General features: G+C 51.2%; 11 protein-coding genes across 11 annotated transcripts; 7 read left to right on the plus strand and 4 right to left on the minus strand.

The window, feature by feature from the left end:
- Positions 1 to 249: 249 nt before the first annotated feature.
- Positions 250 to 2,866, minus strand: K489DRAFT_124859 (actin-related protein, ARP5 class). Its single transcript, XM_033598992.1, has one exon. It carries the CDS (start codon positions 2,756 to 2,758, stop codon positions 509 to 511), a length of 2,250 nt encoding a protein of 749 aa, XP_033463797.1. The 5' UTR covers positions 2,759 to 2,866; the 3' UTR covers positions 250 to 508.
- A 275-nt stretch (positions 2,867 to 3,141) lies between these two features.
- K489DRAFT_367946 (uncharacterized protein) lies at positions 3,142 to 4,779 on the minus strand (the record flags this gene model as incomplete). Its single annotated transcript, XM_033602906.1, has 1 exon — positions 3,142 to 4,779. The coding sequence occupies one exon, from the start codon at positions 4,777 to 4,779 to the stop codon at positions 3,142 to 3,144; it is 1,638 nt and encodes a 545-aa protein (XP_033463798.1).
- A 1,361-nt stretch (positions 4,780 to 6,140) lies between these two features.
- K489DRAFT_289592 (HET-domain-containing protein) lies at positions 6,141 to 8,120 on the plus strand (the record flags this gene model as incomplete). The annotated part of the gene is made up of 1 exon (XM_033600155.1): positions 6,141 to 8,120. A coding segment is annotated over one exon (1,980 nt), but the record flags the coding sequence as incomplete, so codon positions are not given.
- A 1,236-nt stretch (positions 8,121 to 9,356) lies between these two features.
- K489DRAFT_289403 (ankyrin) lies at positions 9,357 to 9,773 on the plus strand (the record flags this gene model as incomplete). The annotated part of the gene is made up of 1 exon (XM_033600149.1): positions 9,357 to 9,773. A coding segment is annotated over one exon (417 nt), but the record flags the coding sequence as incomplete, so codon positions are not given.
- Positions 9,774 to 12,185: 2,412 nt separating this feature from the next.
- K489DRAFT_124980 (uncharacterized protein) lies at positions 12,186 to 13,169 on the plus strand. The gene has a single exon (XM_033598994.1). The coding sequence runs from the start codon at positions 12,471 to 12,473 to the stop codon at positions 13,011 to 13,013; it is 543 nt and encodes a 180-aa protein (XP_033463801.1). The 5' UTR covers positions 12,186 to 12,470; the 3' UTR covers positions 13,014 to 13,169.
- A 92-nt stretch (positions 13,170 to 13,261) lies between these two features.
- K489DRAFT_429087 (uncharacterized protein) lies at positions 13,262 to 14,056 on the plus strand (the record flags this gene model as incomplete). Its single annotated transcript, XM_033608360.1, has 1 exon — positions 13,262 to 14,056. The coding sequence occupies exon 1, from the start codon at positions 13,325 to 13,327 to the stop codon at positions 14,054 to 14,056; it is 732 nt and encodes a 243-aa protein (XP_033463802.1). The 5' UTR covers positions 13,262 to 13,324.
- Positions 14,057 to 14,267: 211 nt separating this feature from the next.
- Positions 14,268 to 15,154, minus strand: K489DRAFT_377211 (uncharacterized protein). Its single transcript, XM_033604106.1, has 2 exons — positions 14,772 to 15,154; positions 14,268 to 14,656 (listed from the first exon to the last, which is right to left on the minus strand). The coding sequence occupies exons 1-2, from the start codon at positions 14,965 to 14,967 to the stop codon at positions 14,532 to 14,534; spliced, it is 321 nt and encodes a 106-aa protein (XP_033463803.1). The 5' UTR covers positions 14,968 to 15,154; the 3' UTR covers positions 14,268 to 14,531.
- A 778-nt stretch (positions 15,155 to 15,932) lies between these two features.
- On the minus strand, positions 15,933 to 17,947 carry K489DRAFT_351547 (26S protease regulatory subunit 6A; the record flags this gene model as incomplete). The annotated part of the gene is made up of 4 exons (XM_033602446.1): positions 15,933 to 16,376; positions 16,451 to 17,082; positions 17,142 to 17,557; positions 17,628 to 17,947. The coding sequence occupies 4 exons, from the start codon at positions 17,945 to 17,947 to the stop codon at positions 16,353 to 16,355; spliced, it is 1,392 nt and encodes a 463-aa protein (XP_033463804.1). The 3' UTR covers positions 15,933 to 16,352.
- Positions 17,948 to 20,422: 2,475 nt separating this feature from the next.
- K489DRAFT_392816 (MFS general substrate transporter) lies at positions 20,423 to 22,254 on the plus strand. The gene is made up of 6 exons (XM_033606753.1): positions 20,423 to 20,612; positions 20,670 to 20,937; positions 20,962 to 20,986; positions 21,046 to 21,133; positions 21,186 to 21,969; positions 22,000 to 22,254. The coding sequence occupies exons 1-6, from the start codon at positions 20,555 to 20,557 to the stop codon at positions 22,097 to 22,099; spliced, it is 1,323 nt and encodes a 440-aa protein (XP_033463805.1). The 5' UTR covers positions 20,423 to 20,554; the 3' UTR covers positions 22,100 to 22,254.
- Positions 22,255 to 22,795: 541 nt separating this feature from the next.
- On the plus strand, positions 22,796 to 23,276 carry K489DRAFT_125040 (uncharacterized protein). The gene has a single exon (XM_033598995.1). The coding sequence runs from the start codon at positions 22,924 to 22,926 to the stop codon at positions 23,185 to 23,187; it is 264 nt and encodes an 87-aa protein (XP_033463806.1). The 5' UTR covers positions 22,796 to 22,923; the 3' UTR covers positions 23,188 to 23,276.
- A 2,801-nt stretch (positions 23,277 to 26,077) lies between these two features.
- Positions 26,078 to 27,039, plus strand: K489DRAFT_125080 (uncharacterized protein). Its single transcript, XM_033598996.1, has one exon. The coding sequence runs from the start codon at positions 26,239 to 26,241 to the stop codon at positions 26,758 to 26,760; it is 522 nt and encodes a 173-aa protein (XP_033463807.1). The 5' UTR covers positions 26,078 to 26,238; the 3' UTR covers positions 26,761 to 27,039.
- The last annotated feature ends 116 nt before the right edge of the window (positions 27,040 to 27,155 follow it).

Below are 27,155 nucleotides of genomic sequence, written 5' to 3' on the forward strand. Positions count from 1 at the left end.
AGCGGCGAGAGAGCGATTGAAGAGAGAACGTGGAGCGGCGCATTAAGCGTTCAAGATCGTCAAATTGTATTTAGACCGGCATTAAAGTGTTGATCCATCGGTATCGTCAAAATGCAAAAGGGAAACAATAAATCAAGGATGGAAATGGAAATGGCCTCCCTCCATTGACCTCCGCACACTAAATGGCGTATCTTGACCCTGCAGATGGAACGCTTTCTGAAACTCGCTTGTGCCTGGAAGATCGTCATCGCTGCGGAGCCGAGGACGCGCACTAAATTATGTCGCGTACACTAGCGTGGTAGAACAGTTCTCCCGGCCGCGGCCTGTCAATCGCAGTCGACAAGTCTCCGTGACCACCGTGTTTCGATATCGACTAGAGAGTCGAGATTGTTCCGAGTGCAGCTCAGCGCGAAAATCACGTGCCCTGTACACAGGCTACGGCCCCAGATCTTCTAGAAACGTAAATGTATAATCCGTACAGGTACATCTATCTTCACAACGTCCGATCTCAAGTGAAGACATTCCCCAAATTATGCTCGCGAATGTAGTCGCTTCCCTTCTCCAAATACTCCTCCTTCGTGACAAACGTCGCGCGGCTCTCCCCAGAACTCGCCCACGCCGCCGCACCCCTCCAGGCATCTAGGACAGGGTCCTTGGCCGTGCGCACACCGAGCTGGAAATCCGCCGGGAGAACGGCGCGCAGCTCAGTTCGGAGTCTCTCCTCGAAACCCTGGAAAAGCGCATAACCGCCCGTGACGAAGACGTCCTTGAGGATGTCGTTTCGCGAAGGGTGGGAGGTGAGGCGTTGCGTGATGATGTCTTCTGCGATTTCGACGAGGCCGGCTTGGTCGACGCCGGCTATGGAGGGTTGGAAGACAACTTCTGGCACGCGGATGCGTTCGACGTTGAGATGGAATTGACTGCTCTCTTTCGCTGACTCGCCGTCAAAGGGCCAGGGTCCGCGTAGAAAGGCGTGCACAAGGGATTTGGTCCAGTCTTTTTGGGCTTCTTGGGTACTCTGCTCGGTGAAATTGGGGTCGTGTTCGAGAAGCTGGGCTTCGATGCCTTTAAGTTGAGCGCTGAAGTCTTCTTCCTCGTCGTCTTCGTCGTCGTCGTTCTTGCCTGCTTGAATCTCGCGGTAGATCATCCAGTCAGCATCGTCAGCACCGAAACCATCATCGTCGGTCCCGCCGCGCCGCCGCTTTTTGCTTGTTGGTGTATCTGAGGCGAGATTGGCAATGTGTTTCATGCGCATCTGACTCGCTTGTGATTTCCGGTTCGTGAGCTCGGCTTTCAGTCGTTCCCGATCCTTGATCTTTTGCAACACAGCAAGGCGAGCGCCGCGTCGCTCTTCAACCCAGCCATCCAGATCTGCTTCTCTCCTCTCATCATCGATTCTCTGTAATTCAGCTTGTCGTGCTTTCTCGGCTTCTTTCTCGGCTTTGGCTCGAGCGCGAGCGTCATGGTTGCTCTTTAAAAGTCTCTGTGCCTTCTTGGCTCGAATGCCATCTTCGTCCAAGTCCTCATCTGGGATTTCCAGCAATGGGTAGGTCGGTGGCTCTTCCGGCTCTTCCTCCAAGTCACCGACGTCCTTATTCCTTTGCTTTCTGATGCTCTTCTCCATCTCTTTGATCTTGCGATCGAGTTGCGCTTCGTCCTTGAACTCATCCTCATCCAGTAGACTTTTGATCGCCTTCTTGGTTGTAGCCTCTGATATCCTCCTCTGGAGATCTTTGTAGTATTCTAATTCCTGCTCCTTCTGCACCAACTTCTCGAGACGCATTTTCGCCGCCTGCTCTTGCAACCGTCGTCCACCTTCTCGTCTCTTCTCTTCCGCGCGTCGGATCTCCTCCTCCGTTTTCACAACCACTTCCTTTTCCTGGAACGGAAGCTGCACCACACGATCTCTGTCCTCCAGCCCAGTCCAATCCAGAAGCTTCACCATATCATTCTCGTAGTCCTGGGCGACATAGCAGTGTGATTTGATGAGATCCTCGATTTGCGTCTCCGTGACTTTGCCGCTCGTGAGAAGTCCAGGGTACTTGGTCTTCAGCAACCTCATAAGAAAGTCCACACATTGTGATCGGCCCCAATCAAGACGCGTCGCCTGGTTGATGAGCGGCTGCTTGTCGACCACAGGAATGAGGTGTGTGCTGGTGTTCGCGCTGGACACCACCAGACCCGTTGTGCCGCGGTTGTACCTGTAGCTGAACAACGAGTCCACTCCATATGCGACGCTGGGGACATTGTATAGCTCGTAGAAGATCTCGCTCATAACTTTCCTCGCATATCCGACATTGGCCAGTGGCTCTGTCATAACGATCGGCCTGTCCACTGAATCCTCAATCCCGAGCTTGATGAAGATGTAGTCGAGTATTCCCTCTTGCGCATCCCAATTGTTCACGATATTGCTTCCAGGCTCATAGACATTCTTCGCCTGTCCTCGCGCAGTTCCGTCGAAGAAAATCTCGCTGCCGATAAATTGCAACTTGCGATTCAGCTTGCGATCCATGTATCTTGCCATGAGAGGAGGGAATTGCAGTCGAGGCGCGGCATCGCTCTGCCAGCCTGCACGAACTGTCGAGGAGCCATTGTCGATGACGATCGCGGTGTTGGCATCGCTCTTGCGGTATGCGCTGGTGTTAGAAGGTAGTTGGCCGTGGTATGGTGGATCGCTGATGTTGTATAATTTGGTGAGAGGCTCTTTGGGAGCGTTCACCTCCGAACGCGTGATCACGGGCAAGACATGGTGCGGCATTGTTGTTACTTGTGATGGTGGATGATCAGAACATTATATTCGTGAATACGGAAGACGCGCTTAAATTTGAATTCACAATTGTCCGTCGCGTGGAGGTTTGAATAGATCCGACAAAAGCTGCTCACGAAGCTGGGTGTGACGTGCATGCCTTCAAATCCGCGCCGTACAAGTGCATGTTGATCGCATTCACCTCACACACTACATAACCAGTACAGAGCATCATTTTCCAATGCAAGAACCCAATTTGCGGGAACGCGTCTTGAGAATATCGCTTTTGACATTAAAACTATGCACATAACATGAGGATACCAAAACTCCGAATGCACCAGATCTCAGTAAGCTTGCACACATCAAATAACGTAGGTTCATTTCATCCTTTCAAATCATGCAACTGCGACTTCAGCAACCTCAAGCACCGCAATAGTGCTCCTACGGTTCTTGCTCATATTCACCACTCGCGGCCGCAACGCCGTACTGCACATGACAACGCTCTGCGCCCGGTCATGCGTCCTGCTAACGCTGACACGACGGGCAACATGCACATCATTTCGCCCAGGAAGCCAATGAATCAAAGGAGATTCGCAAGTGTCTTCTTCTTTAGCTCCAGAGGTGAGCATCTCCCAGACGGGCTCCTGCTCCTCGATGTCGCGCAAGATCGAAGATGTATCTGTGCAGGTATTCACAGTCGTGGGCGTTGGGGGCGCGGATCCATCCGAGGTGAACGTCGCAGACCAGGGTGTTTGAGGTGATTCAACAATCACTCTAGGAACGCGTGTAGTCTTGGCGAACCCCCCGCCTACAGGTGAGGTGGCTCCAGGAGGAGCGGTGTTTGACCTGCGGATAGGACGAGGACGATTGATCGCGGTTGATCCTGGGACGTTCAACAACAGAGGAGAGACTGATCGCTGCGATGAGGTTTCTGCCTCTTGAGGTGAGGCGCTGAGCTTGCTGTGCCTACGGTCCATCAACGAAGAGCCCATGAAAGATTGACGATGAAGCAGTCCGTCGAACATGACCGAATACCTTTCCAGGTGTGGACTTGGAAGATCGAGCTCCAACTTAGGAGTGGCAGGCGTATCGTTGTCATAGTTGTCGAGTGGAGAATCACTGCGCACCATGATAATCGGCTGCTCAGCCTTATCTTCGATGACAGCGGTGGGCTTCTCTGCCAAATGGATCGGTGGCATACTAGACTCCCGTCGAGGTAAATGCCTTGTCTTGATTACAACATGAGGCACTAGCGTCATTTTCTCAACTCTGGCGTATGTGGCAGCGGCACTCTCGCTTCGAAGCGGGAACGGGTAAAGCTGAGAGTTATCTCTTGTCGCGGGACGAGCATAATGTTGATAAGGTAGCATCGACTTTGGCGGTGTCACTGGGAGAGATGAGGGCAGCTGAACAGGCATCTTAGGTGGCAGGGCCGGTGGCACGTCGTCAACAACAACTACGGGACGGTTCCGGCCCCTGATGGCCATTGATGGCTTCCGGAAGATGTTGCTGAATGCCTTCCAGCCCAGAGGCTTCTTTTGAGTCATCGCTTCTTTCGTTGAGCTCTTCCTCTCGTCCAGAACGTCGACTGACGCTCCCCGTCTCTCATCGGGATGATGCTGCTCAGCGATAATTTGTTTCGGGACGGGATGCGTCGGCTGACACAACACAGCGCTCGGTGGGAACAGTGCTTGAGACGGTGAGCCAATCGCGAGACCTATACCCGAGTCGGTAGGCGAAATAGTCGGAGAGGCAGATATGCCTTGAAACGTCGCGCTCCGCTGAGGCTGACGTGGCGATGGTGTTGGAAAGACAAAAGTGTCCAGACCGGAAGTGAATTCGATTGTCTTGACCGTCTTGTGCAATTCTTCGCCATTACGAGGCGCCGACTTGGTCGATTTTGGGCTGGGAGTCAGGTTCTTACGTGCCCTGTCGGTGCCAGCTGACTTTGGTCTTTGTAACATTGACAGACGGTGTTCCTTGACCGCCTCATGGATGGAGCCGAATCTTGAGGGAACTCTTTTGCTAGCCATTGTGACTATGTGATGCTTCTGGATGAAGCGAATGTGGACGAGTGAATTGTAAATGAGTAGATGAATAGATGAGCGGCCAGCACTCAGATCGAAAGGTATGTTATGATAAACGAATGAATGGAGATGTCGAATCTCACTGTCTCAAGTCCTGCTCGCTCACCACTCAATGTGCTCTGCAGATCGGCCACAGGTGGAAGGGAAAATGAAATCGACCACGACCGACGAAGAAGATAAGGAAACGCAGAGCTTGAGCCCTCTGGAGTATCCACCTGGGCCGCATTCAAGGCTTCATCAAGAACCAGATCTCCTGACTGTCGTCCATGACACCTACCTGAGAAGAGTTCCCACTACGACCTCACCATGGCCAGCTGGGCGTCTATACCAATCATTTCATAGGAAACCAGCGTCGCGCAATCGGTGTCCACCGACAACGGTCAAAGCGCGTAGATCGATGAAGTCAAGGAAAGCGTCGGCGCTCGCAGGTTGGCTGGTGGAGATGATTAGATGAGGTACGTACGGATCACGCGCCGACCAACGAGAGCGCGAGAATGATGTTTCGAGTGGTTTAGGCGCTTTGTTGTATTGGGTGTGGGTGAAGGAAAAAGGGTGCACGGGTGGTGCCGCTCACGCCGCTTTGCACGCACGCAGCGCTTCGCGCCGGGAAACGGTCGCACGTGCCTGTCCCCTCGGATGGACGGCGCCTGGTCCGTCTCTTTCAGATAGACTGCAACCGTAGATAATCATTACTTCTCGCAATTGAAATACAGTGGGCCTACGTGCAGAGGGTCAAGCTTCATATTTCACCGTTCGAAACATCCAGCGCTTTAACAAGCTCGGCTGGCCCTGCGATCGAGGCATGAAAGCTTCCAATCACAGTCAGCATGAGTGCAGGATCCGCCTTACCCAGGTCACGCCACTTGCCAAGGACCGCTGTGCCAGATGGGTCGGAATCTTCCACGGTCGCGATCAAGCTACTGTGACAGCTGGACGTCCTGGGGTCGAAAGCGAAGTTACGGGCGGCCTCTTCGGCGGACGCCTTGTTCTGTAGGTACGGGCAGCGACAGGCGGTCGCCGGCCGGACATATTCTCGAAGCAGCTTTATGTATTACGTAGGCACGTCACTATGCTCTGCTGATAACCAAAAGGATTGCAGGGCTACTTCTGCAGCTGTGCCACAACATTGAGTCTTTCATGACATTTTCTGTGGGTTTTCGCAACCGTCTCATAAATGTTCTCTTTGCAAAAGCTTGCGATTTCGTCCTCCTAACATTCTGTGGCTGGCGTATGATCAATTGAGACCTCCTCCTCCGCCGCCGCCGGGCTGCCAGCCCGTGCAGCACCAATGGACACTCGTACCAAACATGCGACTGTTGCAGCAGAATGAAAACGGCGATCTCTCGTTCACAGACAACACCTACAATCCACCCCCCTACGCGATACTGTCGCATACTTGGGGTTCCCCAAATGACGAAGTCCTCTACGATGATATCATGAATGGAACTTGGAGGGAGAAGGATGCGCATGTGAAACTCAATTTCATCTCAGAACGTGCCAAGAGAGAGCGTCTTCAGCATTTCTGGGTCGATACGTGCTGCATAGATAAACGTAATGATGCAGAGTTGTCAACGGCTATCAGATCAATGTTCCAGTGGTATAAAGACTCAGCCGTCTGCTTCGTCTACCTCTCAGACATCTCTTCAAGTAAGAGAAACGAAGATGGGCAGCTTTTATGGAGGGAAAACTTACGATTTTGTCGCTGGTTCACGCGAGGATGGACTCTGCAAGAGTTAGTTGCGCCCATCCGAGTAGAATTCTTCGCGCGTGGACAATATCTCGGGTGTCGAGCCGATCTCAGCGAGCGCATACACGAGATCACCGGCATCGATGTCGAAGCGTTGAGAGGACGACCCCTTGAAAAATTCCCGCTCTTCACTCGACGACAATGGGCACTTGGGCGCGAGACAAGTGTGCCTGAAGACTCGGCTTATGCGCTAATGGGTTTGTGCGGTGTCGTTCTTGTGCCACACTACGGCGGCGAAAGTAAAGAAGAAGCCTTGCGGAGGCTTGACCGTAAGATCCGTAAGCACTGGGGCGAGAATGCACTTGATCGCCCAGCATCGGCTGTGGCCTCTGATTATATCTCTGATTACACTGCGCCAAACTCGAAATCTGTGGCTACTAGGAGGCGAGCTAAAATAGCGGCTCTGGGTTTTGATGCAATAGATTCGAGGAAAACCACTATCAAGAAGGCACAGTGGAGGACGTGTAGCTGGGTACTCACGCATCAAACATATAAGCTCTGGCAAGAGCGAAGCATAGCACAGCCGCACAACGGCATCTTCTGGATCAGAGGCAAACCCGGGGCTGGAAAATCCGTTCTCATGAAGTATATCGATACTCACACATCGCGAACCAAGAATCAGCGAGATATCAGCATTTCTTTTTATTTCAACGCTCGTGGTGAGCGGCTTGAGCAGTCTCTCGATGGCATGTATAGATCATTACTCAGACAGCTGTTATTGGCAGATCCGGAGCTACAAGAAGTACTTGATCACTCTCGAGAAATCACGGGCGAATCATCATCGACGACCACAGAACTCAAGAGGCTTTTTTCCGGTGCTGTTCTGCGACTTACAGGCCGTCGTCTATTCTGCTTCATCGATGCACTTGACGAATGTCGAGAGCAGGACTTGCAGGATATGGTCTATTATTTTCAAGAGCTCTGGAAAGAGGCTCAAGAGGAGGGCATCATATTCAGCGTTTGCTTCGCTAGCCGCTACTATCCCTCGCTTGACGTTCCTACAGAGTTGCAGATCATACTTGAACATGTCGACGAACACAAAAATGATCTTAGCGAATACGTTAAAAGTCAGAAATTTTCTGTCGGAATGGGTGGACTTGAGTCAATACCGCTCGGCATTCAAGAACAAATCCTTGAAAAGGCTAATGGCGTCTTTCTTCTCGCCGTGCTTGCGGTGGAAGTGTTGAAAGAAGAGTTCAAAAGCGGACGCATTCATGTCATCAGGAAAAGGCTGGACGAAATGCCGAGAGGTCTCTCGGAATTCTTTCAAGAGATCGTGCAGCGAGATCAGCAGAATACAGAAGAGTTCCTGCTCTGTCTCAAATGGATATTATTCGCAAAACAACCCCTTACACTCGAGCAATTCTACTTCGCCATGATGGCAGGGCTCGCTGGAGAATCGCTCGAGTCGAAATCGGATCTAACGGCTGACACGATGCTCAGCTATTTGCTGAGCTCTTCTAAAGGTCTTGCTGAGCTTACTCAGGGCACCCGGCCGCGGGTGCAGTTCATTCACGAGTCGGTGCGAAACTTCTTGATCACACAAGACGGTCTTGTACATCTTGAAGAAAGTTATGGTATTTCAGGATCATCACCTCAAGAGACGCTCAAAAAGTGCTGCATTCGTGGTATCCAAGTCGATGCAAGTGCCTGGACCCGACGCGGTAGAAATTCCATAAACGGGCGAGATCGACTACACGAAACATTCCCATTCCTGGATTACGCGAATCAGAACATTCTACATCACGCTGACAAAGCGGTTCAACATTCAGAACAGAAGGAATTCCTTGAATCTTTTGATGTGAAGAGCTGGGCCGAGCAAGCTAATGTGCTAACGCTTTCCTCGAAGAGATACTCGCACACTCCTAGTATCGTTTACGTATGCGCAGAGAAAAATTGTGCTGCGCTGCTAGGACTGCTCGCCAAGAATGGTTGCCTTGCTACACATGACGATGATCAGCTCTACGAACATCCCTTGTTTGCTGCCTTCGTGAACCACAGCAGGGATGCTGCCTATGTGCTACTTGAGCAAGAAGGCACAAGCTGTCCAGAAGTCATTGTTGAGGAAGTAATGTCTCGCATACACTGCGGTCATCGAGTCTTTGAGCGGCCGGGCGAGCAGAGCGCGTGGTTATCCTGGGCATTAAACAATGGCTTGGAAGCCTTCGCGCTACACTGTTCAAAAATGTATCCAATTCCGACGGGCGAAGATCGCGTGTCAGTTTTGACAGCAGCTTCGTTGAAAGGCTACGAAATGGTCGTATCGATGCTCCTCGAACGGCTGAAGGGTGACACTCAAAGTCTTGCTACTATCGATGGGCTGGTTGCCGCATCCGCTAACGGTCACGAGAAAGTGGTAGCGATGCTGCTCCAACTACAAACAGACTCTCGTGCGGAACATCAGTCGAATAGTCTTGCTATGGCCGTCGCGGCTTACAATGGCCATGAAAAGGTGGTGGCAATGTTGCTTGAGAGAGGAGCCAATGAAAACGCCGAATGCCTAAAGGACAGATCTGTGGTGTTCAATGCAGCGCGCAAAGGCCATGACACGATCGTGGCGATGTTACTCGAGCGAGGGGCAGATGCGAATGCGCAGGGTCGTATAGCAGACATTTGGGGCAGCTCATTGTACGCTGCAGCACTGCACGGCCACGAGAAAGTGGTCACGGTACTGCTTAATGCAGGCGCAAATGTCAATGGAATCGGTGCAATCGGCGGCATGAATGGGTCCGCATTGTATGCTGCAGCACAGAGTGGTCACGACAAAGTGGTGTCGATACTTCTCGCACACGGAGCCCAGATCGACTTGCAGTATGATTGGTGTGGCAATGCACTAGCTGCTGCCTCGCACTGGGGCTGTGACAAGATAGTGGCTATGCTTCTAAATAAGGGGGCGGATGCCAATGCGTCTTGCAGGTATTACAAGAATGCTTTATTAGCTGCATCTGCTAGCGGCCATATCAGAACTGCCACAATACTTATTGAAAAAGGAGCGAATATCAATGGACCGAGCGGGTACTACGGCAATCCGTTAACCACGGCATCTTATCTGGGTCACGCAAAGCTAGTTGCAATGCTGCTCAGACGAGGAGCGGACGTTCACTTACGAAGCGGAGTCTTTGGCAGTGCACTTTCAGCTGCCTTGCAAGGCGACCATCATAATGTTGCTGTGATGTTGTGCGACTGGGGAGCGGGAGAATCAGGCTCAGAGGATTACAGCGAAGGATCAGAGACCAGTGTTTCGGATCATTCATCCACCACGGAAGCAGAAGGATAGGTCAAAAAATACCAAAGCTCATGGGGTGCTCGTCGTGTTGTCCAGGAAGCACCGCCTGAGCTTTACAAAAGTGACTCGAGTTGATCGCACCTGCGGAAAATTACATGCCGTTCAAAACGAACGCTGACAGCCCACAATGGTCGCCTCACCGTCTTTATTTCATCACCGAGAATGCCAATGGAGGTCGAGCAAAATGTATTCAAGCTATTACTACATATTACATGAGCTGCCGAGCTGTTGTTCTGAACACAGACAAAAAGTCTTGGGCCCGCGTCTTCACATTGTCACCACATTAGCCATAGTGCAAACCATAATGTCATTTCATAGGCAGGGACAGCAGATTACTCAAAATCGTAGGTAATGTATTTTCCAACAGCAGCCGCGTCCCAAACAATGGAGCCTCGGTCCGGTCAACGAGCAGACATCGGGCTCGAACTGGATATCCACCGTGCCGAACAACACAGAACATTCCTATCAGAGCAAGCGCATCAGCGAAAAGTGTTTGTGCGCAAAGAGCTCCGTGAATCACTCCTCATCAACAGTCAAGCACGACGAGCATGTGTTGATCACAAAGGCTGTGGCTTCGCCGTGATTGCTGGCGCAGCAGCACACTTGGTGATAGTCGTAGTCAAAGCCACCGTCTTGGGTTCAGCGCACATGATGCGACATTGTGGGCCGATTATAGTCGTGGAGAGGACACAGCCAAAGCACTCCGTGTAGTGTGTCGCGGTGTGCTGCGTGGAGCTTGCACAGCAGCTTCGCTTTGCCGTGATTGTTGAGGTGCAGGCGATGGCTGGACCTTGCGCCATGGCAGAGGCGAGGAAGAGGCTGATGATGGTGAGGTAGCCGATCATTCTTGCTTGTTGACTCGGCTTGCTTGTTGACTCGGTAAGAGTTTCCTTGTGACGATGGCGCGGTCAGGCTTTCCCTGGATAGATGGGCAGGTTTTGCGATGCTGGTATCTGGGATTGTGTTCCTGGAGGGCTCAACGGTCTTCAGAAGATGGCGTCGCTGTTCATATGATGAATGTCCTTGTTGAGGATGATGAGTGTGAGGTTGTGGCTTTCTGACGTTGAACGGTAAGGTGAGACCACAAGGGGTTCGAGACGCTACGTGTCAAGGAAAATCTTAGACAGTCGCAACCGTGGTACAGTGCAATGAGACCTGCATCATGCTACATGTACTCTAAACGCACGACTGCAAATTCTTGCTCAAGACATGGTACACGTGGGCTTCTGGAACATTTGAGCAATGCTTCTACGAGCCCAAATTACGAAATCCGACCTGGCTGCAAACCGGTTTGGGGTGAGCGTTCATGTGTCGTCGTCAAATGACCATTTGACCTCACCACAGGACGATATGAAGCCACTCGTACTTCAAGCATCTGTAGAACACGCCGGTTGTGTGTAGAATGTCTAGCCGAGACTCTCAACCAGGAAATTGCGCGGTCCGATGAGCAGGACGGCACCATGGGATGTCTGGAGTGGCTGTCAGCAGAGCCAAACTTTCAAGGTTTGAATTGGATGGTGTCGCATGCTCGACCTATCAACGCAGCCATCATGGCTGTATTATTTTCCTACTGAATATTTGCGCGGACACGTGATTCAAGGTTGCGGTCCGTTACTTATGTCTATCTTGTTGCTTATTATTATGTCTATCTTGACCCTTACGATGCATGATGCTTGTGTACCCTTGGGCGGAATCGGCAAGGGCTGACGGCGTTGGCCGCCACTGGTTTGGAGGACGAAATCTTTATTTCAACATCATTTATCAACATGATTAATCACAGGACACGTATGCGTGATTCATAAAAATCTACTATAAATACCGTAAAGGCTGTGATCGCTCAGGGCGTGGATGTGATTTTGCTTGATGACCTGCCGATGGATTCCCTACACAAGGCTGCTGCGTTTAGACTAGGGATGAGAATCAAGCTCACTCGACGTCATTTCCTTACACAAGAAGCGTTGGTAGTGACGCACTTTCCTGGTCGCATCGAAGCAAATCGATGCTCACGGAGTGTGTGGAGGCACTTAATGTAGCGCAGAATCGGAGAGCGTGTACAATATCACGATGAAGGGCGTCACCCCTACCAGCCGCGTTACAGGACCAATACCATACAAGAGGAAAGAACACCAAGCTATCGTTGCCTCCAGTGAATCAGGAATGACCCGAAAAACTCCCGCCTCGGCTACAGATTGGATTGTGAACAACGCCAGGGTTGCATAGCGAATGGCCGGCAATGGCAAGGTTGCGCACTGGATGATCGGCGATAGCAAGGTTGCGCATCTCGTAGGAGCCTACGATGGTAATGTTGCGCGAATTTGATCGGTAGTGACGCAAGCTTGCGCTTCTCAAAGGAACAGACAATGGTAATGTTGAGTGGTGGACGGTTAGCAACACAAGGTTCTGCTTCTCGGAAGATCAAACAATGGTAACGTTAGGCGATGGACGGCCAGCGACACAAGTTTCCACTACGTGAAGGAGCCGATGCGAGGAAGATCATTGCTCGGCAGGAGAGCTTGACACGGTAAGCACACTTTTGATGTGTCATGAACTCAACGTTCAAGATACAGAGCTCGACTCAACATTACCGTCCTACGGCTCACATTCATGAGCGCTCGGGCGAGAACACCCAGTCACGGCAGTATTCACCCTCATTTTATCGGCTTGCAACTTACAAGGACTATCTCGCAACACACCATCAGCTTCGTGACTACCTCTATGACCACTGTCTCGACTCTGCGCTCCTTTGGCAGTGTTTTCGGTACCCGGGCACTAGCCTCGCAATACCACTGTTTCGCTACCACCGAAATATATTCAGAATATATTTCCAGCCACTCACACAGCACATTTGCGATGCTGAAGACCATTGTGCATTACGATCACCGGGAGGTCATTGGTCTAGTCGTCATGCCAGAGAACGAGTGTTCTAGTTCTCAGCAAGCACATCCGGAAAGGTTGGACGCCATCGTTGATTCGTCACAGAATGAAGGTGACGAACCTCGCGGTGATGCGGTTTCACAGTCAAGTCGTGACGCGATTCCGCTCGGTGAGCTCTCATCCCGACAAGATACGCGAGAGCAGGTGGTTCAGTTCCACACCCACTTGGAAAATATTCAGAATATTTTTGCTCACCAGCCAGAGATATTGTGAATATTCTTATTCGATGTCAAATATAAATATCAAGAAATATCACTCACTCGCTCACTCTTCACAGCGAGAACTATCTCAGCTTTGCCTTTGTGATATTCAAAACTTCACAACTTGTTTCCAATCCTCACCCAGAAACCACCTTGCAAAGCAACATCACCAGAGAGTTCTCCTTCGCCTCCTCCACCTCCACTACCATCACAACTTTCCCGCACCTCACCAAGTGAGGTAGCAAGCGAGCCTTTCAAACTCCTTGCGAAAAACCCCCCTCCAAACCTCACCTTCACCTCACTTCCGACCACAAGTGAGAAGACATGGCCCCCCGCTCTGTACCTTGGACCAGGGCTGACGAGGATCGCCTCTGGGTCTTCGGCAATAACATGGTTCACCGCGGTGAGCGCTGGGCCGACCTGGAGCATGAGTTCAACCTGGCGGGAAGGGGGCGGTCAAACCTGGCCCTCCGTCTCAAATGGATGAAGTTGAACGCTCGCGGAGGGCCAGGGGCGCCTCCCGCTCCCACGGCCACTCAGGGGCAAGCCGCGACCACGGCGCCGGTGGTGAACGGCCTCAACGAGGCGGACGACGACGACGACGACGAGATTGACGTCGACGAAGAGGGGAACGACGACGACGATGTGAGCTTCGTCGACGATGACGAGATGACCGGCGATGATGCCGAAGAGCACCCGGCTGCTCAACCTCACCCCGCCGACCTCGCCATGGAGGCCCGCAAGGAAGCCGCCGTCGGCCTCATGGCCTTGACCTCGGGGAATCAGCCTCTGGTTCCTCTCCCAACTCCTGCCGCCTCCTCCTCCTCCTCCTCCTCCTCCGCCACCACCACTCCCGCCACGATCAGCTTCACGCCGATCAACCGCCCTGTCCGCGCCGCCCCCTGCGCGGACCTTTTCAAGATGGAGTTCGACTTCATCATGTCGCCGTTCCCAACTCCGGTGCTGAGCAACGTGCGCGCGGAGCCGTTCGAGCCCAAGGCGTGGGCGCACGGCCCGCCGCGCTCCTTCGAGGCGGCCTGCGACATGCGCGCCTAGGTGTAGAAGGAGGTGGATGTTGATGGTTGAGTGTGAGCATGGGCCACACTGGGGATGTTGTTGGGGATTGTGGAATTATGATACCCGCCTGGGTGAAGCTTGTCGTCGCCAAAGGCGAGAATGCCTAACAGGCACACAGAGTTGAATGGGAGTTTGAAACACTGTCGAAAAGCTAGTGATTGCAATTATAAACACTGAACACTTGTGACCCTTCCCATCTTGTGATGTTTGTTGTTGTCATCATCGTTGTGATGTTTTTCAACCTTGTAATCCTCGTCACCATCACCATCGTTGTGGCCTTTCCAACCTTGCTGTCGCGATCACCATCACCACCACCGATGTGTACCCAAGCCCATCACCATCACATCCCGGCAACCACATTCTCGTAGCTACATTCCAACTGTCGCATCGTCACATCGTAAATCATAATAACATTTCCCAAAAGTCCCAAATCTATCTCATCGCAAGAATCTTCTCAAAGTCTCCTTCTCCGTCCAGGGAAAAGCTTCGCACCCAAGATCGAAATCGAACTACTGCTCGAACTCGACGAGGTCGAATTTCCCGCGCCCGCCGATGCAGAAGACGTGCAGACGAACAAATCTATCAACATGGATCAGCGATGACACATACGTTGTCGCTTCATAGAAACTAATATAGCAAAAGCGATGTCGAAACCACGACTACACATAGCTTTCGCAAGGAGAATTTCACGTACTGCACTCGCTCGACGACGAACTCGATCCATTCGGCGAAGAGCCGCTCGCTGCAGAGCCGCCAGTCAAACCCAGGAGACCTAGTAGACCGCCGCTGGAACTGGCGCTTTGGCGAGCGACGATGTTTCGGGAGGGAGTGATCGGCGCCGCGACGGTGAGAGCGGCGCTGAGGAGGACAGCGAGGACGGCGGTGCGCATGATGGGCGGTATGAGCTCGGAGTGTTTGGTGGATTGACGGAGGTCTTGGAAGAGTCGTTTGGTTTCGTGGACAAGCTGGTGGAGCGGCGAATGAATGTGATCAGACAACTATGCGGGACGAAGACAGAGGAGCGGTAGAAGAAGAAGGAGCAGCCGAGAAGAAGAGCTTATGAGAATAGGCAGAGCTCCTCGGGTGGTACTTCAAATACAAGATACTATGCTCTGCTTGCTACGATCGCCGACGAGCCTAACTAGCCATGTCTCCGCATGCTCAGCATTGAATCTTCGCTGCCGAGCAAGCTAATTGCTCTCAATATAGTAGCCATTGATATGCATGAATGCAGTAGATCCGGAGAACGAAAAAGCGAAGTATGCATATCGCCAAGGCGGAAGGCGTGCAGGCACATGGATGCTCCGAACGAGAAGGGAAAGCTCAGCTCAATGCGATTGCGACGGCGACCATTCTCCCGACCGCCTGGTGGGTTTCTGAAGGCAGACATGCACGATTGCTGTGGAGAAAGCGAAGAGCGAGACACAAGGTGAGGTGCAAGGTACCGTACATACCTCGGGAAGGATTTTCGATGCTGCAGATCCGTGAACGTCTAGCGTGCTTGTGCTGATTTTGGGTGGGGAATGCGGAACATTTCGAAATTTAAAAACGATGTACCTGAGGATTCCGTACTCAACAAGGGAAGATTGGACTATGGAGAGTCGAGAGCTGCAATCGGTGCAATGCGACCGGCGCGGGCGATGGATTTGAATGTCACGAGCAAGTCGTGGAATCGAAACATTTCCAGAGTATGGTGAAAATGAGGGCAGGACACAAACAGCCACGAGAATGATCGGCGTCAAGTTTGGGTGGTTTCCCGAAGAAGCTTAAAATCCCCCCCACACGCTCAATAACTCTGCATGCCCGATTCGGCACACGGCACTATCGATGACGAGAAAATGACCAGTAAGCTGAGGGGAATTTCACAGATCTGTACCTTGCATGTACTGTAACATGATATGCACAGCTATTGGATGCAGTGGATGGTTGGAAGATTCATAGCACTCAAGGACGATTTAGACCTCGTGGGCTCATTGCTTTCGCCAGCGAACAATGTCGAGTGTGGAGATCACGCGGAAGACACGAAGCAGAATCGCATGCAACATGGAGTAGAAGTCACAAAGAACAGTGAACGTTCGTGAACGAAAGACTCGGAGAAATTGCCGACATGCACGTTGTACGTTTGGCCGTTATGCTAGAGTCTCATCTACGTTCGTAATACCCGTGATCATGGAGGTGCTGCATGTCCGTTCACATCTAATACGTCCTATGCCTTTGAGATAAATGCGTAGGTGTGCGGCATTATTGGCCATGAACGAAGCATACAACGTAATGCTTATGCGTAGAAGTTGACGGTGTCCTGAAAGAATTGTTAGCATTGATTTCCAGGTACTTGTGCTTTGTGACGTGAGAGTCCTTTGGAGGGAATCTTACCTTCTTCTTGGCCTGCACTTCCGAAATAGCATCCACGTAGTGCTCGTGGCTGATCTTGCTTCGTCCACCCCGCAGCGCAATCATACCAGCCTCGACACAGACAGCCTTGAGCATAGCACCACCGAACTCGTCCGTGCTGCGCGCAAGTTCAGGCCAGTTGACGCCCTCATCGACAGTCATCTTGCGGCTGTGAATTTGTAGGATCTGCGCACGAGCCTCCTCGTTGGGAAGAGGGAATTCAATCTTTCGATCGAGACGACCAGATCGTAGCAACGCGGGATCCAGTACATCCACACGGTTGGTAGCTGCTAGGACCTTGATACGCTCATCTGAGGCGAAACCATCAAGCTGGTTGAGCAGTTCCAACATGGTTCTTTGCACTTCACGATCTCCACTCTTGTCGCTGTCGAAACGCTTTGTGCCCACAGCATCAAGCTCATCGATGAAGATGATTGAGGGTGCCTTCTCTTTCGCGAGGGCGAAGCAGTCACGGACAAGCTTCGCACCGTCACCGATGAACATCTGTACGAGCTGAGGTCCGGCGAGTTTAAGGAAGGTGGCGTTTGTCTGAGCAGCACACGCACGTGCGAGCAAAGTCTTTCCAGTACCAGGGGGACCGTACATCAATGCACCTGTATTTCTGTCAGCCGTGTCGCAACCATAGAAAGATTATTGTCATGGATTGCCCTACCCTTTGGTGCCTTGATTCCAATCTTCTTGAATCGCTCAGCTTCCTGCATCGGCCAAACCACAGCCTCGACGAGCTCCTCAATTTGTTTGTCCAGTCCACCAACATCAGTGTACTTCTCGGTCGGCTTCTCGTCAACCTCCATGGCCTTGACTCTGCTGTCATACTCTGCAGGTAGTGTGTCGAGGATGAGGTATGAGTCTTTGTTGACGCCGATGAGATCACCGGGCTTTAGCTTCTCGTGATCGACGAGACCAATAAGCGGTAAGAAGATTGTTTGCCGAGTGGAAGTCTTGATGACGGCGGATTTGCCGACTCGTGTGGCGTCTAGGTCGATGTTGGCGCCCTCTTCCGCCGCCTCCGCTGTGACATCCAAATCTAGGATTTCCACAACGTTTCCAACGAGATATGGCAGTTGTCTAAGTATCAATTCATGTCAGCATATGTAATTCCTGGGCAAGTCCATGGTTGCACGGATAGGAGCCCCACCTGTTGTTGTCAATCTTCTCGACGTTGTCCTTGATTTTCTCCTGCATCGCCTGCTTCTCGTGCAGGAGACGATTGTACTCGCTCTTCATGATGCGCGTGTCATTCTCTATTAACCTCCGCCGTGCGACAACATCACGTGTGCTTGAGTTGAGAATCTCGGGATCGATGAGTGATTCCTCCTCCTCCATCTCCTCATCTTCCTTCTCAGCGCCATCTGCATCTTTCATTTCCGCATCGCCGCCTTTCTTGCTATCCTTTTCCTTCTTGTCCTCCTTCTTCTCCTCGCGCTCCAAGTCGTCAAGATCCTCGAGTGTCGACATGCTGACGAATATGCGAGCTCAGCTATTGATGGTGGCGAGGTTCAAACAATGCAGCGCGGAGTCAAACAGACACCAGATGGCGGGTTGAGTATCGAGCGGCTGACCTGAGGTTTTGCAAGTTTGAATAGAGGTTGTCGGGATATGTCTCGTGATGTCGTGAACGGAGGTGTGAATATCATAGACAGCTTGCGTCAGGCAACTGGTGGTTACGAACCACTGGGCTTCGGAAGCCGCACCGAAGCTAAACCCCGAAGATGACCCGCAGCTTATGATGGTGACATAATCCCCTCGTTCGAACATTCAGTTATGAACATCCAAGGAAAATAACAGCATCTGTACATTCTTTTGAGGGCCATATTGCCCAGATTTAGGCTGATTGCAAACATCGTGTTTCCCAGATTCCGATTTTAAATCTTGTTGATCCCTTTCGCTATCGGATTCCTTACCACGCCGGATTAGCTGTGGTCACAATTGAAGACGGCCTCGCTACGCAAGTCCTTACAAGACCGTCAGCTTTCATCGTCACGAGTCTATCTCAAACCATATTGGATGTTTGGAGTCTCATCTTACCCAGAGACTTCTTACACGACTGTAGAACGATGAATGGTAACCTCTGTTCTCATGATTCTTTTGCAGGACGAAAGAGGCGTTGATCTGGGACACATACCCTAATGTCGCAACCCAAACCCTAACCCATGTTAGACGCAGATTGAGTATTTGGAACTCTTCTCTGCCAGCGTTTCGTCTGCGCCGATAGCATGGAAATGCGAATGCCAGAATTGGCTAGTTGTACTGGCCTTGAACAGTCTCTATGCTCAGACGAGCTATCAGCTTCCACGAACGACAAACGCCCAAGGATGTTGGTACAACGAAGAGTTGACAAGACCGCAGGATTTGACTGCCCACAAAGTGGAATCTGCCTCCGTCTTATCGCCAAATTTTTCCAAGTATAATTGCCATCTCATGCTTGAAATTGCTATATAGTCATATAGATTGTACGACCGGGTGAAGGAACTCAACGGGCATACGTCCCCAGCCTCAATCATGATGATGCTCGTCATCGGGACTACACTATGTTCATCTCGTCATGGCAGATATGGCAATGAACTAGAGGTGCATGACCAGTAGTCTCATGTTTCTTCATCTCTCATCCCGCGACGACACTCTAGCGATGACAGGACAACGTAGCAGCGTAAGGAGATGGAGCCAAAAAGCTTGTCCTTATCAAGCTCTCACTGGTGGCGCGTGGCTTGGACGAAAATCACGTACGCAAAGGAGATGATAAATCTGGGCGGAATGCTACAGACTTCTTATTTCCTTCTACGTTCACTGTTGTCGGAACTGACGGCATTTTCCGTTTGGAAGGGGCGAGATCGTTTGCTGCCGTTCAACTAATTCGTGCCGCTTGTGAAATCAGGTCAATCGCAGTCGTGTGTCCCCAAATGCTTTGACCCGGGAAAGTCGGCCAAGCGGCAATTCCAGGCAAATTGGGATGCGCGTTGGTGTCCGCGAGAGCACAGGAAAAGAAAACCCGAGATAGCAACGGTTCGCAATGATGTGATTCATCACAAAACGGCGCTGGCGCATCGCCGGGCGTACGAGCATGCTGATTTGCAAGTGTTCTTGCACACCAACAGCATGTGTTCTGCATCGTCGCTCAGTCTAGACATGTCAAAGCACCGCCGTGATAGATTGTGGACAGGCATTTCAATCGAACTGGACAGAGGCTGTCAGATGTGAAACTCAAGCCCAAAGTCTAAATGCCCCAACCAGCGAATTGAACAAGGTAGAATTTCTGATCGTCAACATATTTACATCCATGATGCTCATCCAGCTGCACGTAAAAAGTGATGAACAAGAAAACGACAGATGGCTTTTGTGTGAAGTCAACAATGCAAATTATGGAAGGGTAGTCAACGAGAAGATCTTCGAACAAACCCGACGTGAATACCACCATGGCGGCCTCTCATTGCATGAACGCTGTCATCGCAGCACACACCTGCATGGAAGGAGGAACTTCTCAGAGTCGGAGCGCGCTCTCGTCTCAAGAATGTAAGGTGTCTCTTGTTCCGATAAGCATGGAATACTGTCCCAATCGAGCGTGCGATCGACAACAACAGACGGCAAGTATCTACATCCGTAAGCAAAGCAGATAAGGCACCTACAAATCGCACCTGCAACCTGTGCCGCATGTTCCAACGAAGCACGGCAGAGAGTAACGATGATACGTCTCATGCGTGAACTTCTACACGACTAGTGTCATGGTTTCGAAGACAATGCCTAGAGATGTTGTTCTACCAAGAAGATCACTGCCTCATCTCGCAAGATTCTTGTTTTTCACTGATGCCTGGTGCATGTAGTGCTTGCTTGCGAGCTAAATTTCAAAAGGTAGGAATATTGTCGCGAACGAAAGCAACGGTCGTTCAGTGCGCTCTACAGTAGAATATCACACAGGAATCATGAACGAAGAAACATCCCTGATTCCAATCGCGATCAACAATATTGTTAGTCGGTCTAAAGCATTGCGTTTCAATTGACTCGTGCAAGTAGGACGAGAAGGATGCAATCGAGATTGCTTCAACTTCTCGTGGTGATCCATCCCAAGCTATGAAGCATGGCCTCCAGCCCACGACCGACCTCACCGCCGGTATCGTAGGCTGGGAAAGTCAAGAAGATCCCTCAATGCCATATAACTTCTCATCCCGGCAGAAATGGACATGAGTCTGGCTCCTCTCAGCAATAACCCTGCTGACACCATTCGCGACATCGGTCCTCTCGCCCGCGATCAACACCATTGACGCCGAATTCGACAATCCGGATGCAGCAGTCGGATCCTTAACCGTCAGCATCTATCTCTTCGGATATGTCGTTGGTCCCCTATTCATCGGTCCGCTTTCCGAAATCTATGGAAGGAAAATTATCCTCTGCGTGGCCAATTTGTTCTTCTGTCTGTGGCAGCTGGGCTTTGCATTGGCGCCGAACTTGGCGACGTTGATCGTAGATTGATTCTTCAGTGGTATTGGAGGCGCAGCGTGCTTGGTGACGGGTGTGGTGAAGTGATAGAATATATGTTTGCTCTGAGACTAATGTTGTCATAGGCGCTCGGTGGCAGTATCACCGGAGATATGTTCCGACACGAGGAGCGAGGTTTCGCCATGGGGATGTGGACCCTTGGACCTTTGTTCGGTACATCTTCGAAGACGGATCCTGAATTGAAGGCTGGTCTAATTTACTACAGGGCCCGTCATTGGTCCTCTAATCGGAGGTTTCCTCACGGAGCGTATCGGTTGGCGATGGGACTTCTGGATAGTCCTTGCCGCATCCGCACCTGTTACAGTCCTCATCATGATCCTGACAAAGGAGACTTGTCATAAAGTTCTCATTGAACAAAAGACTGTGGAACTTCAACGATCAGAAGGCCGTTCCGATATTCGAAGCTGTTATGATGAAACACAAGTCAACGGAACTTGGTCAATCCTGAGAACCAGCCTCCTGCGACCCTTGAAAGTGATGTTCCTATCACCCATTGTTTTCTTCCTATCATTATACGTTGCATTCATTTTCGGCGTCGTCTATCTGCTCTACACGACACTTCCCACCGTCTTCGAAGATGAAAACAATTTCTCTACCGAACAAACCGGCTATCCCTACATCGCTCTCGGGATCTGGAATATCTCAGCATGGCTCCTCTTCACGCTGTTATCGGACAAACTAGTCCTCAAACTCACCGCTGCAAATAACGGAGTCTTCACCCCTGAAATGCGTCTCATCACCAGCATTCCCTCTGGAATCCTCCTTCCCATCATCCTATTCTGGTACGGATGGAGCTCTCTCTACAAGCTACCATGGCCATCTAGAATCCTCTCCCTAGTACCCTTTGGTCTCGGGATCGTCGGACTCTACCTTCCGATCAGCACATATATCGTCGACAGCTATCCGATCTATGCGGCATCCGCGACTTCTGCAAATGTCATCTTCCGGAGTGTGGTGGGTGCACTTCTCCCGCTGGCCGGACCGCCTTTGTATCAAGCTTTGGGTCTTGGATGAGGAAGTTCCTTGCTCGGGTTCGTTTGCGTTGTGATGGTTCCTTTGCCATATGTGTTCTACAGGATTGGTGGCAGGTTGAGAGCGAAGCAACGATTCTCGCTGTAGTCTCTGCTTCGGTGCTCAGAGTGCAATGTCTGCTACACTGCAATGCTCGGCCTTGATAAGAAATGACCAGGTGTGGTTTCATGACGACGAAACGGAAGCCTTACCTTCATAAGATCTATCTCCTTCCGAGATTCATTTTCAAAACCAATTCATTGAAAAGAGTGATCAGCTCGACAGAGTATGTGCAATGATATGGAGTGACGACAATGCGAACGACGAGCATGCTCCAATATCATTGCAAGACATCCCTCGATTGCGAAGAAACAATGCCTCGTCGCGGTATTCTCTACGACAGAACATGTATATGCAAGCCTTTCTCAGTCGTCTTCAAACAGCCAGCCCTACAATGCCAATTCATGTACATGACATGAAACACAATCATCACACTGTTTCTGCTCCTCCGGATCGATCGCATCTGCTTTGCATTGTGGATGTGTCTCGGAGAATTTGTATCGAGGCTCCAAGACACGACCGAAACCAATGCGATTTCCCCTCTCACACAAACGAGATCATTTTCTTGATCTTGACTGAGTTACCTCCATCAGCTGTTACCAATAAAGCTAATTGAATCAGTAAGTATACTTGTTCTCTGCCGCTGTGCACCATCGTTACATGTGTCGTTACACAGCAGCAGGAGTAAGCGCTTGTATTACGCTCGCGCTGAGAGTTTTGTGGTTCGGAGATAGGTTTTGTCGGCCGAGCGACGCGCCCTGGGATCGCTTGCCGCACACCTGGGCATGTATGCGCACACCCATATGATCGCACGTTTCTAAGTTCAGAGAGGATGCAGGAAGTCAAGGCAAAGCATGAGTCAATGAGTGATTATGTCCATTGAATCGCTGAATGATTTTTTATTTTGCGCGTGTCTGTCTCTTGCGTATTGTGGGCCTGCTTTGGGGAGTGATGAACGGCCAAACGAGCGCTCCGGCGATTTTGGCCCGGGCGGGCGGAGGAGGGAAGAAACATCCCAAGGTTGGAAAGCAAGGGCAGGAGAGATGCTACGTAGGAATGACAGACACCTCGATTATGTTGGAGTCGCTGCACTTCACCTTCTCATCACGACGACCAAGAACACTGACGATACATAGTGGATATGCATAATATTTCATGCTGATGCCATGATGCACAGCGTTATGCGAATCCGCTAGTGAGTGTCCTAACAACCCAACGCCAAGCTCCCAATGCGCCCGATCGAGCTTTCCTTCTAGAAAAGTGTAACCGAAATCAGTCGTTGCAAGCATGTATGAAACGCTGTAAAGGGAGGAGATGAAACACAGCCAAGCCAAGTGTTCATTCGTTCCCCTGTGCAAAGTCCATGCGAGTCATTTTGGAATAGGAAAGAGGTGCGAAAAGCAACAGCGGCGCACGGGCGGACGGAAGAGACAAGAGAAGAGGAGGAAATTACTGATGACGCCTCCTCCGCGGAGGGCTCATCCCGCGAACTCCACTCCTCCTCCCTTCTTGGGCGGCGGACGACGGACGAAACTGCGGAGCGCATTGCACACTGTCCGGGCGTTCTTTATACTGACGGCCTGGCTTGGGCTCTTTTCGTCGTCTGGGTATGCGCAGCAGTTCGTCTGGGCATTAGTGCAGTGTAGGTCTGTGTCATGATGATTCACCTATGTTAATGACCTATCTAAAGCGTGGCATGGCACGGCATATACCGTAGGACATGTATGTATATTTGAGGCAAGCCACTACAAGGTGAAAATGTGAACGGGTTCCATCGGTCTCTTCTCGCTACAACGCAGTGCTCGTCTCTCAATGCGTCTTGGTAAGGACCACAATACTGTTAAAATATATCACCGCTGGCTGTAGCATTGGGCGCCGCCTCATCCTGTACAGGATCCCAGGCAAGGGCTGGTTCATCCCTATCCTATCGAACTCCCAACATCGGCGGAGAGCCACCGAGACACGACCAACAGCGGCGGCACGCCAGCAATAGCACAAAGAAAGCGTCTCGCGCGCATACAGGCCCACGCGCCCGCGAGGCCGCCCTGTGGGTCTCCCTCTTTCTCCGATGGTTGAGGAACGCGCTGCGTGCGTGGGTATGGAACCGCAGCTTATAGGACTCCTCCTGTTCGCTTGGGATACTGCTCGTGCTTCGTGACTCGGACTTTCTTTATGTGGTCGAGCGTCTCGCCTCGAGATTTCTCAGCTGAGCTGTGCTTTGCTGCAATGTTTGGGTTGTGTGCGTGCGCTGCTGTGCGTTGTGCGTGTGCGCTTTGGTGTGTGTGTGGGTCCGTGGGTGCGACAGGGGGAGAGGGGCTAATGCCAGGAACGCGTGAAGTTTCACCCTATGTGTCTGCAAAACGTGTGCATGTGCTGGGCTTTTGGGATGTTTGAGATGCATAGACGTAACAACCCACCTAAGCGGCTTTTGACGAGGGTTGAGGATAGGCAAGTCCAACTGTGCATGAATGTGGTTGATTCGATTTACTCGTTATGGTTTGCTGGGAGGAGAAGAGGCAGGGAGGACGACATCGTCATTTGTTCAGGCGACCAGTGACAGGAATGCGCAATAGACGTCATTCTTCGTTTGGATCCAGCGAGAGAAGCAGAACGGCGACGTTGTATGGATCCAGGGTGAGATGCCGTCCAGACGATTGCTACTGTGTAGCAGCACGATAGTACCTGAGACGTCGAATAACGATGGAGGAGCGCCAGCCAGGTAGATTTTCTGGCTGCTATAGGGCCCCGACATGCTCTTCCCAATCCTGTATGAGGTTACATGCGTGCAGTACGGAAGGGCATTCCATTTGCAATCACCGCCTCAATATCAACCACATGCTCGCCCTTGACATGAACAGTCTGAAGTGAGCATGTGCATGAACACGGGGCGATTGGACCGAATTTCATTTCTGATGATGGAGATGGAGGGACGGGATGAATGCGCCACCCGGGAGATCTAGGCTTGAGAGGGAAAGAGCTGGCGCTGGAGGTAGAAAAGCCAGGGGTGGCGGGGATGTGATTGGCTTACGAAGGGAACTTCCGTTCGGCGAATTGTCTCGATGCGCGGCTTCTCATCTTAATTTCCTCCTCTCGAGTCGTCATGGTGTGATGATGCACTGTTTATCACAATCTCTCGCGTGGTTCATCATAATCATAATTACTTCCACAGTGCAGTATCCTGTATGCGGGTATCTTCTTTTGCTACTGACCAGTCATGTGTAGGAATCAAAGTAGGTTTTGCTTGCACAGCCTCTTTCTCGTTGTTGCGCAATGACGATCTCTCTTTCGAACATACACGAATCAGCGCGTTTCGCAGGTGTTCTACTCGAGATCTCATGATGTATGTTATGAACCATTCGGAACCAACGGAACGGACGGCTTCAACATGCGACCGGATGACGAGTGACGAAATGCGAAAATGCAATGGTAACGGGATCCGCCTCGTGTTCGGCCGCTGCTCCTGAGTGTGATTCTGCCCTGCCCTGCCATTCGCATCCACCATTCATCGTATTCCATCGTAGATTGTTCTCCTCAGCCATTCCGTCTATCCGTATCACAACCATCCCTTAATCGGGTTTCTGCATCGTACTCACCACTTGCCGTCTCTACCGAATCGCTTTAGCAGAGCCACGTTGTTTTTGGTTGATAATAGCAATGGTACAGTGCCAGGCGTGGCCGGGAATGACGACGCGCGTGTGTATACATCGTCGCCGCCAGAGGAAGCCCGTTCTTTCCCTCCTCTCTATTATTTTCGATATTAGGGGTTTTTTACTATTTCCAGCATCTCCAACCATGCCGTCTTCTCCGGCCGGCCGTTCTCTCCGGATGAATTCACACATATGGAGGGTAGTCCCTTGTCGATGACGACGAATGAGTAATAATAGTAGTATTGGAGGACTTGTTTCCTCTGTGAGAACACGGAACTATGGGTCCGCAGGCGGATAGCTATCCTCTTACAAGAGGTGTTACATGTGCCAGGATGGTTATGCGCTGGGTGGGCTGTTGATCTCGGTGGGTCTCTCACTGCGTGCGCGCCAGCAGTAGGACACAACAACGATCGACAGCCGCTGAATTCGCGCCCGTATCCTTGTTTGTATGCCCCAAAACACAGTTGAGGTTTCGCTATTCTTGTTATTGTGGATCCGGTGCTTCATCGTCCACGATCATTACACGTGTGCGCAATACGTATGATGGAATTTCGATGTGAAGATATAATAATACATGAATACATGTATGGACGTGTGTGCATTGTACGTATCTGTGTGATTAATTACCTTTTTCCCCCTACTACTCCTACTACTGCTGCGACTACTCCAACTGCAATTTGCGCCGGGCGGGCCGGGGGCTTGTCATTCGCGTCCTCTCCCGCAATCGTCAATCGCCGCCAGTCCAATCCAGTCCAATCCACATCCAATCCTCGCTTGTCACCCTACCAATCGACTAGAGGGCTCCGTGTGTGTGTGACCACCACCACTCACACTCCACTCACACCCATTCACTCCTCCTCCTCTGACCCTTTCTCTTACACTCTTCCATCCTCGACACACTTTCTCTTGTCTCTCTTTTTTGAGAGTTGTCTCTCTTTATTATTGAATACATCCGACATCGACATTCTTTTTTTCATTCATTCTTTTTTTCCTTCCCGTTGGTTTCCTATCCGGGAAACGCACCTCGTATCAGCAAGGTGCAATTCTGGAACGATCACTTGATTCACGGCCAGGATCCGTCGTCGTGTGGTCTTTTTCTTGAATCGTCTTCACCAACAGCTACAACTACAACAACACATTCTTTCGGTTTCTTAAACTCTGGTCAACGCGACCACCACGCTCACTAGCAATTACATCATTTTTCGGCTTCTTCGCGCGACAATCTCCAACATTGTCGCATTTACTTGACATTTTTTCGTCATTAAATACACACCATTTCCTTCACCATGAAGGTCGCTTCCATCTCCGCCCTCGCGGCGTCGCTCTTCTTCGCATCCGCCTACGCTGGTCCCCAGGTACCTGGCGGCACCATCCCCGTCAACACTGTTCCCGCCCCTTCATCATCCGGCGAGACCTTCACGCCCGTCAGCAGTGCGCTCACCGCCGACAACAAGCTT

The sequence above is a fragment of the Dissoconium aciculare genome, assembly GCF_010015565.1.
Source record: "Dissoconium aciculare CBS 342.82 unplaced genomic scaffold K489scaffold_2, whole genome shotgun sequence".
Lineage (NCBI taxonomy): Eukaryota > Fungi > Ascomycota > Dothideomycetes > Mycosphaerellales > Dissoconiaceae > Dissoconium > Dissoconium aciculare.